General features: G+C 41.2%; 1 protein-coding gene across 5 annotated transcripts in view; it reads left to right on the top strand.

The window, feature by feature from the left end:
* The first annotated feature begins 2,589 nt into the window (after nt 1-2,589).
* The window catches only part of ITPR2 (inositol 1,4,5-trisphosphate receptor type 2), a 134,030-nt gene continuing 124,616 nt past the window's right edge, over nt 2,590-12,003 (top strand). For all 5 annotated transcript variants that reach the window (XM_058189724.1, XM_058189723.1, XM_058189721.1 and 2 more), the window contains exons 1-4: nt 2,590-2,693; nt 3,162-3,245; nt 4,230-4,376; nt 5,198-5,293. In XM_058189724.1, coding sequence (XP_058045707.1) covers nt 2,622-2,693; nt 3,162-3,245; nt 4,230-4,376; nt 5,198-5,293 — 399 coding nt within the window. In that variant the 5' untranslated portion in view covers nt 2,590-2,621. The remainder of the gene's footprint in view (nt 2,694-3,161; nt 3,246-4,229; nt 4,377-5,197; nt 5,294-12,003) is intronic.

Here is a 12,003-nt window from a genome sequence, read left to right as displayed (position 1 = left end):
GATAGGCATCTTTTAGTGTTGTGTAGCAGTGGTCTAGAGTATTCTTGCCTCTGGTGGGACAATTGACATGCTGAAAGTATTTTGGTAGTTCTTTCCTTAAGTTTGCCTTGTTTAGATCTCCCAAAACAATGGCCAGTGAATCAGGGTGTTTGGCTTCAGCCTCCATGATTTGGTCAGCTAGAGTTCGTAATGCCTCGTTTACACAGGCTTGTGGTGGGACATAAACAGCAATTAGAAGAAATGAGGAAAATTCACAAGGCGAATAGTAAGGTTTGCAGTTGATAATTAGAGTCTCTAAATTGTTGTCACAGAATTTGTAAATTATGTTAAAATCTTGACACCAGGCATAATATATAGGCATAAGCCTCCTCCTTTCTTTTTACCAGATGTTTCTGGAATCCTGTCTGATCGTTCAATTTGAAATCCTGGAATGTTCAGGCTGCTATTTTCAATTGATTCATTTAACCAGGTTTCAGAGAAGCATAGGACTGCTGAATTGCAAAAATCAGAATAGTATTTGTTTAAGAGGAGTATTTCATCCATCTTATTTGCAAGTGAGTGTATATTTGTTAGGAAAATTGAAGGCAGAGGAGTTTTAGTGCGAGTTCTTAGCTTGATTAAGATCCCAGATCGTTTACCTCGTTTCCTTCGTTTCCGTCATTTGGTTTGGTTTTTTTAGTAATCCATGGCTCCGTAATCAAGCAACAATACCCTAATAAGGAACACCAAGAAAACTTCCACCTACACTGACAGGGCAAGACCCTTGGATATAAACAGAGAGCAAACTCACTTTATTCTAGCACTGATGATGTTTCCTAGTTGGGTCATGAAAAGTCTGCAAGAAAACCACCAAGCTCAGAGAACACCAAAGACCCCACAGTCGTCCTCCTCCTCCTCCTCGTCCTCCCCCTTCCTCCTCGTCCTCCCTTTTTCATTCTCCATTCCACAAACCTCACTCCTTTTTAGCAATGATGACGTTACCTAGTTGGGTCATGAAACATCTGCAAGAAAACCACCAAGCTCAGAGAACACCAAAGACCCCACAGCCGTTCTCCTCCTCCTCCTCCTCCTCCTCCTCCTCCTCTTCCCCTCCTCCTCTCTCTCCTCCCTCCATTGTCTTCATTCTCCTCCATTCCACAAACCCCACTCCCTTCTATTTCTGATGTTGTTACCCAGTTGGGCCATGAAACGTCTACAAGAAAACCACCAAGCTCAGAGGGCGTCAAGGACCCACACAGTTCCTATCTAAAGTACAAATATTCTCTTCTCTTGAGTCACGGTGCCTCTGGGAGAAATGAGGGGGAAACACTCTGGAGCAATTTATGGAATGATGTTAATATATGTTTAGGGATGAGAAACAGGGGCCTGTAAAATCCTGACAGTGAAAATACATTGAAGCAGGTTGGTTCCAAGCTAAAATCAATTGTAATCCAAAACCATAAATTCTTATTCCCAGTAAGAATCCAAGATACGAGATAGAATCCAAATGATAGAAATAACAGCAATAGAAATAAAGTGATGATGATGATGATGATGATGATGATGATGATGATGATGATGATGATGATGATGATGATAGCACAGAAAGATGGCTGCAGGTTGTGAAAATGGAGAACATTATGAAAACAACAGAAACAAAGGCAGAATATAAGGAAAAACAGCTGGATGACAGATTAAATAGATGGAAAACCAAAGCTTTGCATGGACAGCACTTGAAAAACATTGAAGGAAAATGTGACGACAACTTGACATGGGCACGGCTTAAGATGGGAACCATCAAGAAAGAAACGGAAGGTTTAATACTCGCTGCTCAAGAACAAGCACTACAAACTAATGCCATGAAAGCAAAGATACAAAAATCCACCTACAATCCAAACTGCCAACTTTGCAACAACAAAGTCGAAACTGTTTCACATTTAATATGTGAATGCCACAAAATTGCACAAATTGATTACAAAGCTAGACACGGCCAAGTTGCTCAATTAATTCACTGGTCATTATGTAAAAAATACGACTTGCCTGTATCCAAAAAGTCATGGGAACATAAAGTGGAAAAAGTGATAGAAAATGAGAAGGTGAAGATCTTGTGGGACTTTCGAACACAGACGGATCGTCACTTGGGACACAACACGTCAGATATCACAGTTGTGGAAAACCGAAACGTACAATTTATTGACATCGCAGTACCAGGAGATGCCAGAGTCGAAGAAAAAGAACTGGAAAAAAATCACGAAATATCGTGACCTGGACATCGAAACTACACAGCTATGGATGAAACATTTAACAGTGATACCCATTGTCATCAGGGCACTTGGTACCATGTCCAAGAATTTTATAAGATACATCAACAAATTGCAGCTTCCTGCAATAACACCAGCAGAACTGCAGAAAACTGCGCTACTCGGAACATCGTACATCTTAAGAAAGTACTTGGTTGATACCTAGGACGCTGGCAGCGACCCGTATCAACCATTAGCACCAGTCAGTGGTATTTGTGATGCATGTTTGAATGTTCAGTTGACTTGAGTTTCATGTTTAAAGAATAAAAGAGAAAATAATTGAATGATAACACGTGACTCTTCTTATAACTTCAGATTCTTGTCGGAGATAAAGTTGTCTTGATGCCGGTTAACGCAGGACAACCGCTACACGCCAGCAACATAGAGCTCTTAGATAATCCAGGATGCAAGGAGGTAGGTTTGAATGAGGATTTAGGCATCTAACTAGGTTTGTTTTGGTAGGTTAGAATAGAATAGAATAGAATAGAATAGAATAGAATAGAATAGAATAGAATAGAATAGAATAGAATAGAATAGAATAGAATAGAATAGAAAATATGGAATGGAATGGAATGGAATAGAATAGAATAAAATAACAGAGTTGGAAGGGACCTTGGAGGTCTTCTAGTCCAACCCCCTGCTTAGACAGGAAACCCTACACCACTTCAGACAAGTGGTTATTCAACATCCTCTTAAAAACTTCCAGTGTTGGAGCATTCACAACTTATGGAGGCAAGTTTCTTAGAAAGTTATTCTAAGAAAAAATGGATCTAAAACAAAGATGGGTGAACAGAAATTGGTCAGAGTGTAACACGATAGAAACTTTTTCTATGTGGTAGTTTCATAATCTGACTTGCAAATTCTTCGTGTTCTTGAATGCAGGTCAACGCCGTGAATTGCAACACCAGTTGGAAAATCACCTTGTTCATGAAATTTAGTTGCTACAGAGAAGATGTTCTTAAAGGGGTAAGTATCATTTTTAAAAAAAAATTGTTATAAAATTTATTCATTTCCATAGCTCCCCATCTTAGCTATTTTTATGATCAACAAGTAATGTTTCCAGTTGTTCTGGAAACGTATCTTTTATCGGAGGGTCCTTCTTGGGTCCTGTTTATCCATCTTCAAAAATGATTATTTCTTTGCCCAGTATCCTACATTTTTTTCATCTCTGTCAGGAAGTGAAATAAATTTGGAAGAAGGCCATAAACAAGAAGATGACAACATCTAGTCTTCCATGGCTTCACAGCTATGATCTCTTGCACCAAAAACCTGGTGGCAAATTGACCACATTTTGATAACCAACATTTCCTCAGTCTACCCAAAATAAAAAGGAGAAGTGGGAAGTGTTTGTAAGGTCAATTTGTTCATCCTTTAAGCACTCTGCCCTGGCAAGATTGTGTCCATTGGTATCCCTCAATCTGACTCTCACTTTTAACTCCTTCTCATGAAAAAGAAAATAAAAATAAGACAGCATTTTGGGTTTTCGATTTTCCAGGGACATCACTTGATGATCTTCTACACCCTGCAGAGATTTGGGATCTCTGTCCTAAATTTTATGGAAAAACTATAAATCAGTGATTATCCAGCCTTTCTCTCTCTTAATCTCTTTCTCTCAATCTCTTTCTCTCTCTCAATCTTTCTCAATCTCTCTCTGTCTCTCTCTCTCTCACTCTCAATCTTTCTCAATCTCTTTCTCAATCTCTCTCTCTTTCTCTCTTTCTCTCTCAATCTCTCTCTCAATCTCTTTCTCTCTTTCAATCTTTCTCTCTCTCTCTGTCTCTCTTTCTTTTTCTCTCTCTCTTAATATCTTTCTCTCAATCTTTCTCAATCTCTCTCTCTCTTTCTCTCATTCTCTTTCTCTCAATATCTCTCTTAATCTCTTTCAATCTTTCTCTCTCTCTCAATCTCTCTCTCACCTTTTTTTCTCTTTCCATCTCTCTGTCTCTCCAGGGAGATGTAGTCAGGTTGTTCCATGCGGAACAGGAGAAGTTCCTGACCTGTGATGAATACCAGCAGAAGCAACACATTTTCCTTCGCACAACTTTGAGGCAGTCGGCCACTTCGGCAACGAGTTCGAAAGCCCTGTGGGAAATAGAGGTATTTGTGTGTGTGTGGGGGGGGGAGAGAAACTCCCTGGCTGGGCTTTATGTTCCTTGTAATCTCTTTAATCTGCACGGATACCCCCTCAATATATTGAGAATCCATAGAAGCTTTCCAAAATGGTCTTCCTGGATCTACTTCTACAATGGTTGTGTCCGCAGAATATCTATTTGTTCTGGAGAACTTTTTCTTGTCTTTTTAATACAGCTAGCCCTCAACTTACGACCACAATGGAGCCCCAAAACTTTTATTGTTAAAACTTCTCCTTCCCTCCCTCCCTCTCTCTCCCTCCCTCTCTCTCTTTTCCTCCCTCCCTCCTTCTCCATGTTTTCCTCTCTCTCTCCTCCCTCCCTCAGCCTCTTTTCCTCCCTTCCTTCCCTTCCCTCCTTCTCCCTCTGTTTTCCTCCTCTCTCTCTTTCCTCTCTCTCCTCCCTCCTCTCTCTACTTAACTCCCTCCTCCCCTCTTCCTCTCCTCCCTCCTTCTCCTGTTTTCCTATCTCTGTCTCCTCCCTCCCTCTCCTTCCCTCTCTCACCTTCCCTCCCTTTCCTTCCCTCTCTCTCCCACCCCGTCCTTCTGTTTTCCCTCTCTCTCCTCCCACCCTCCCTCCCTCCCCTTCCCTCCTTTTCCCTCTGTTTTCCTCTCTCCCTCTCCCCCCCTCTCTTCTCCCTCCCTCTTTCTCTCTCTCTCTCTCTGCTTCCCCCACTCTCTTTCCCTCTCTCTCTCATCCGGGTGTTGCTGATATGGGGATAAATCAGGTAGATTTCCAAGGTTGTGACAATATTTGACATCTCCCCTTCCCCCGTGTGTTTCTCTGCAGGTGGTGCATCATGACCCTTGCCGAGGTGGTGCAGGACAGTGGAACAGCCTGTTCAGATTTAAACACCTGGCGACCGGAAACTATTTGGCTGCTGAAGTAAGGAACGCTCTTACTTGAATGCATGAGAAAGATCAGCGAGGGTGGTTGAAACAAGACCAGCGTAAACTTCTTTTTCATCAGGGATTCCCTGCGTGGCAGGGAGGTGCCGTGGAAGGAGAGATTGCATTGTTGTTTGTTGTTGTGTCCGACTCTTTGCGACAACACGGACCCCAAAATATCCAGCAGCGCCCCCCTGTGTTCCTTTGTCTTCTGGAGTTTGACCAAATTCACGTTCATTGTGTCCATGAACCTACCTCACCATCTCATCCTCTGCTGTTCCCCTTCTCCTTTGGCCTTCCATCTTTCCCAACCTCAGGGTCTTCTCCAAGGAGTCCTTTTTCCTTGTTTGGTGGCCAAAGTCTTTGAGCAGGTCCTTGGTGCTCTCTGAGCTTGCTTGTTTTCTTGCAGGTGTTTCATTACCCAACTAGGTAGCATCATCAGTGCTAGAAGGGAGGAGGAGGAGGAGGAGGAGGAGGAGGAGGAGGAGGAGGAGGAGGAGGAGGAGGTCTGTGGGGTCGTTGCATACTCTGACCTTGGTTGTTTTCTTGCAGACGTTTCATGACCCAACTAAGTAACATCATCAGTGTTAGAAGAGAGGAGGAGGAGGACTGTGGGGTCCTTGGTGCTCTCTGAGCTTGGTTGTTTTCTTGCAGATATTTCATTACCCAACTAGGTAACATCATCAGTGCTAGTCGTTTCAACCCTGAGCTACAAATATTCTCCTTTATAGGTTATCGACTTCTGCCTGAAATTCTACATCCTTAAATTTTTTGGAGAGGTGGAAGTTTGTCAAGGTCATAGACCCGAGGTTCATCAAAACCTCTGAACTGAAAACCATCTGTTTTTGTTCTATGATATCCTTCCTGCCTGAGTGACAATCATCAATCCTTAGGAGGGTGTCGTTGATGTCTTTCTGAGCTTGCTTTTTTTCTTGCAGTAGACGTTTCATTTCCCTAACTAGTAACATCATCAGGGCTAGTAAAGAGTGGGGTTTGTTATCAGTATTTAAACTTCAGTATCTGTGGTTCCACTGTTGCAAACTGCCAGGATCCTTCAAAAGAGCAATCGACGATAAAAAAAACCAGAACTAAATTAGATGTATTTGCATTTATATCTAACCCTTTGGTTACGTTGCTCTCCTTCATTATCTAACGGGCGGGGGGGGGGCGGAGAGATCTTAACATGATTACGTGGGGGACTTATTGCAGTTTCTTTGAGACACGAAATGCCCGCTCACAAAGGAAAGAACTGTTTGCTTTTCTCTTAAGAAGATAAATTATAGCATAACAGGAAAAAAAAAAAGAACAGATAATATCAGAAGTTACAGGAAAAGCTGTTCATGAGGCTCTGGACAGAAGCTTGAGGGTATATCAAGAGATATAATCATAGGAAGAAATAATGCACAGGGCATAGACGTTAAAATGCTCCAAACCAATCGACCTCACAGGATTAAAATGCACATTATATGGATTTTAACCTCTTTATATCGTTTCATTTGTGGGACGTGGTGGCTCAGCGGCTAAGATGCTGAACTTGTCGATTGAAAGGTCGGCAGCTCAGCGGTTCGAATCCCCTAGTGCCGCGTAACGGGGTGAGCTCCCGTGACTTGTTCCAGCTTCTGCCAACCTAGCAGTTTGAAAGCAGGTAAAAAGTGCAAGTAGAAAAATAGGGACCACTTTTGGTGGGAAGGGAACAGCGTTCCGTGCGCCTTTGGCGTTGAGTCATGCCGGCCACATGACCACGGAGACGTCTCCGGACAGCGCTGGCTCTTCGGATTTGATACGGAGATAATCACCGCCCCCTAGAGTCTGGAACGACTAGCACATATGTGCGAGGGGAACCTTTACCTTTACCTATTGTTTCATGTATTGTTGCGGCCGACGGAATACAATGTGAGTTCCATCAGATTTGAGCATTTTAAATTATATATATATTTGTTCTGGAGAGTTTTTCTTTTTCTTTTCATAGGGGAAGTCCTCGACGTACGACCATAATTGAGCCCAATGTGTCTGTTGCTAAGTGAGATACTTGTTCAGTGAGTTTTTGCCCCATTTTGCGACTTTTCTTGCCACGGTTGTTAAGTGAATCACGGAAGTTGTTAAGCTGGTAACATGGTTGTTAAGTGAATTTGGCTTCCCCAGATCAGCTTTGGTTATCAGAAGGTCACAAATGGGGCTCACGTGACCCTGGGACACTGCAACCGTCATAAGTACATGCCAGTTGCCAAGTGTTTGAATTTTGATCACGTCACCATGGCGATGCGGCAACGGTCATAGCTGTGAAAAACCTTCATAACTCGCTTTTTTCAGTGCCGTTTTAACTTCAAACGGTCACTAAACAAACTGTTATAAGTCAAGGACTACCTGTGTATCCATCTAAGCAGGTTTAACTTCTTCTCGACTTTCTGGGGAATATTTATTTTATTTTTATTTACATTATTTATTTATTTTGTCGAACACAACAATATATATAAGTATAAACATGAAATATACACACAAAATGAATACAAGCAAAGGGAACATTAGGACAGGAACGGTAGGCACGCTGGTGCTCTTATGCATGCCCCTTACAGACCTCTTACGAATGGGGTGAGGTCAACAGTAGATAGTCTTTGCTTAAAGCTTTGGGGGATTTTGGGAAGAGGCCACGGAGTCAGGTAGTGCATTCCAGGCATTTACAACTCTGTTACTGAAGTCATATTTTCTACAATCAAGATTCCTTGGAAATTATTATTTCCAATAATTATAGAATAGAATAGAATTTTATTGGCCAAGTGTGATTGGACACACAAGGAATTTGTCTTGGTGCATATGCTCTCAGTGTACATAAAAGAAAAGATACGTTCATCAAGGTACAACATTTACAACACAATTGATGGTCAATATATCAATATAAATCATAAGGATTGCCAGCAACAAGTTATAGTCATACAGTCATAAGTGGAAAGAGATTGGTGATGGGAACTATGAAACGATTAATAGTAGTGCAGATTCAGTAAATAGTCTGACAGTGTTGAGGGAATTATTTGTTTAGCAGAGTGATGGCCTTCGGGGAAAAACTGTTCTTGTGTCTAGTTGTTCTGGTGTGCTTACAACTCTGTTACTGAAGTCATATTTTCTACAATCAAGATTCCTTGGAAATTATTATTTCCAACAATTATTCCTTGGAAATAAAGAGATTTATAAAAACTTCTCCTTTATTCCACTACGTGTAATCCATTCCAGAAATCTGTTCATCTGATGAATTAATTCATCATGGCCAGACAGAGACCAGCTGTGTTCGTTCACTTTAGAAGTTGCTCCAAAATATATGTTTGGCACGTTGGAATGGAACTGATTGTGCAAGGAAAAGAAAAGAAAAAAAGAATTAGAACATTCTTCTTGCTTCTTCCGTCGTGCTCTTCTCACATCTCTCTTTTGCTGCAGACTTTATTCTTCTGAGTTTATTCCAACTCAGCTGTCTGGATGTGAGTTGGATCAGAAGAAAAATGGCTTACAGGAGCTAGATGTGTTTTTTACGCTCTTGACGTTAAAATGTGCTTATTTCCTTCTTGGGGAGCTGATTGAATAAGGAAATGTCGTTGCCGATCAGAGGTGGTTTCAGCCGGTTCGAACCAGTTCTTGGTTCTCAGCAGTGCTCCGCATGGCCCATTTTTGCCAAAAATGGGTCTTTTTTTTTTTTGCAAGTGCTTCTGGGGGCCAGGGAGGGCGAAAATGCGACGCACGGAGGGTTCAGGAGACCAAAAAACCCCGTAGTTGGTCTATAAGACGCACTTAAATTTTCACCCACTTTTAGGGAGGGAAAAGGTGTGTTTTATACTCCGAAAAATACAGTAGTTTGCTTGTGGCTACGCAGGGATTCTAGGCTCATGTCCCTTTTCACTCTGCCCCACTCTGTCATTCCTTCTGCTACAGAAAATGTTCTTAACAGGCCATCTAGCTCAACTTGTTTAATTCAGGATAGCTAATAAACCACCCACAGAAACTGGTCATCTAACTAGCTTTTTTTGAGAGCCTTCAATGAGAGGTTCTCTGTTGCTGTTGTCAGCCGATGGTTTCAAAGCTTATTTCCAGGAAAGTCCTCTTAGCTTTAAGCGCAAACGTCCGTCCTTTGAATTTCAACGTGTCGGTCTTGTCAACCATAAACAGCTTATCTGCCCATACCAAAAGTTTTGTCGGTGGCATTGAGGAAATTTGCGGGAAGGACACTACGGCCGTTAAATTTTTCCTTTTGCTCGTCTTTTTCATAGCAACATTCAGCGTTTTCTTGTTGCTGGAAAGAATCCTGAACGGAAGGAATTTTCTTAGGGAATGATGTTGTCGAAGTCAAACATTGTGAATTTGATCAGCGCAGAGCCCTTTGTGTGACGCCGATAACTTTTTGAAGGAGAGAAATGCAAAGATGCATTCATTCTTGGGCCCATCACAGCTACTTGCAAAAAATGTTTTGCTTATTTTTTTTTTAACCGGTGGCCCAATCAGTAAAAAAAAAAAAAAAAGGAAGAGGAAAATGTAAATGAAAAAAATGTGCCTTCTCATTTTTCCTTCAACGTATCAGTTAGGGTCTTAGGAGAAGTTCAAATTCAGCTAATTACACACCTTCATACTTTATAACTTTCTTTTTAATTGATGGATTGATTCAATTTGTATGCAGGAGGTTGGACTAGAAGGCCTCCAAGGTCCCTTCTAAATTCTGTGATTCTGTTTGTAGATCAGCCATCTCACCAAAGCTGACTCTTGGCTTGCAAACATTGATTAAAACACACTATAAAACATTAAAACAATAGACAAAGAGTTTAAATTTAAAATGCAATTAAAGTAAAACCGTAGAGGATGACCAGGCTTGGACTGAAGGCGGGGTCAAATGCATCGTAAGTTTGGAGTCTTTATCTATCTAATTAAATTCAGGCACCCTTGAAGTTTGTTGACTCTTATCTGGCGCCAATTCGCCTCGAACGTTAGTACTTCAGTTAGTACTACTTGGTTATAGATAGATCGACTTACAACAGCTCACAACTGCCGTTCAAAATGAAAAAAAGTACGACTGTTTTTCATACTTATTCACATAGTCACGTGATCAAAACTTCGGAGCAACCAACTTGTATTTATGATGGTATTTATGATGGTCCCAGGGTCCTTTGGCGGGATCCTATCTACCATACATTTTGGAATATAAGGCGCACTTCCCCCTCTCCTAAAAGAGGGTGGAAATGTTGGTGCGTCTTATACACCAAATACAGCCATTTTTGGCTTGCTCTGCACATCCCGTTTTTTGCAAAAAATGGGCCGCACAAAGGGTTTGGGAGGCCTGCAGAGTGCTCCAGGGGACCGGGGAGGGCAAACAATTTTTTTTCTTGCTTACCTCTTCACAATCTTGGTGCGTCTTATACACCGGTGCGTCTTATAGTCTGAAAAATACGGTACTTCATTAGCCGCCCCCAAAGTGCCACAACCCTTTCCTTTCATTATATATACGCTTATATGTTGTATAGTTGTTTCATGCTTATGCTTATATATACTGTTATGACAAAAAAAAACCAACAACACCCACTGGGATATTCCAAATATCAGAAAAGCATCAGCTAGACTTTAAGTCCCCCCAGGACTCCGTCAACTTCCGGACCTCCGGACCTTCCGTCGCGAGCTCAAGACACACTTATTCATCTGTGCAGGACTGGCGTAGATTTTAAATTTTATAGGGGTTTTAAATTGGTCTTAATATTTATATTTCTAGTTTTAATAATTTGGGCATTAGAATAAGTTTTTTAATGTTTATTTTAAATTGTATATAAGTGTTTTATATGCCTGTGAACCGCCCTGAGTCCTTCGGGAGATAGGGCGGTATATAAATATGAATAATAAATAAATAAATAAATAAACACACCGTTTGAAAAAGAGAAAAGAGACTATTTTCCTTTGGGTTTGCAGGTTGACACACGAAAGAGTAGAATACCAATAGCGTCCCGCACCGCCCGCTGTTTGCTTTTATTCTGATTAAAGGCCCTTGCAGAATCCGCGGAACAATCCAGGGACAACACAACTTGACTTTCTACCTTTAATCCATTGCCCTGTCGCTGTGTTTGGGGAATTTTTTTTTTTTTTTTTTTTTTATAAAAAGTTTTATTTTTACAATCATATCAAATAATTCATCCAATGTACAGTTATATACAATTAGTCGGGCTTGCCCAGTCACCACCACCCTTTTTAACACTCTTCCCTCTTCTACCTTCTTTTACTTTCCAAACCTTCCTCTCCTTCTCTTATCTACATCCACTCCTCCCTCCACCCTACACCTTCCTTCTCCCTCTACTATCCCTCTTCCTTCCTCTTCTCCTCTTTCCTACCTCCTACTCTCTCTTTTCTCCCTCCCCACCGTTCTAAAATGGTAACTATGCAGACCCGACCCTACATTAATTATATTTCTTCAATAATCCCTGTACATTAACCATCACTCCATCTCTACCAAACCCCCAATTCCCTCCCCTTACCCCCACCCCCACCCCGACTTCCCAGAACAAAATGCAGGGTATCAAAACTAACAATCATAATCCAAAATAATTCCTAAATTATAATCTTTAGTCACACCACACTTAGTCACACTCTCAATTCCCCTCTCCTTCAAAAATATATCTAATACAAAATATTTCCTAAATTTACTCATATGCTATTCGATATTTTTTTATCTGATACTTATTTTAAATATAATCA

Source organism: Ahaetulla prasina, chromosome 7 (genome assembly GCF_028640845.1).
Source record: "Ahaetulla prasina isolate Xishuangbanna chromosome 7, ASM2864084v1, whole genome shotgun sequence".
NCBI classification, from domain to species: domain Eukaryota; kingdom Metazoa; phylum Chordata; class Lepidosauria; order Squamata; family Colubridae; genus Ahaetulla; species Ahaetulla prasina.
The sequence above is the reverse complement of the archived record's forward strand: the minus strand, read 5'-3'. Positions and strand labels throughout refer to the sequence as shown.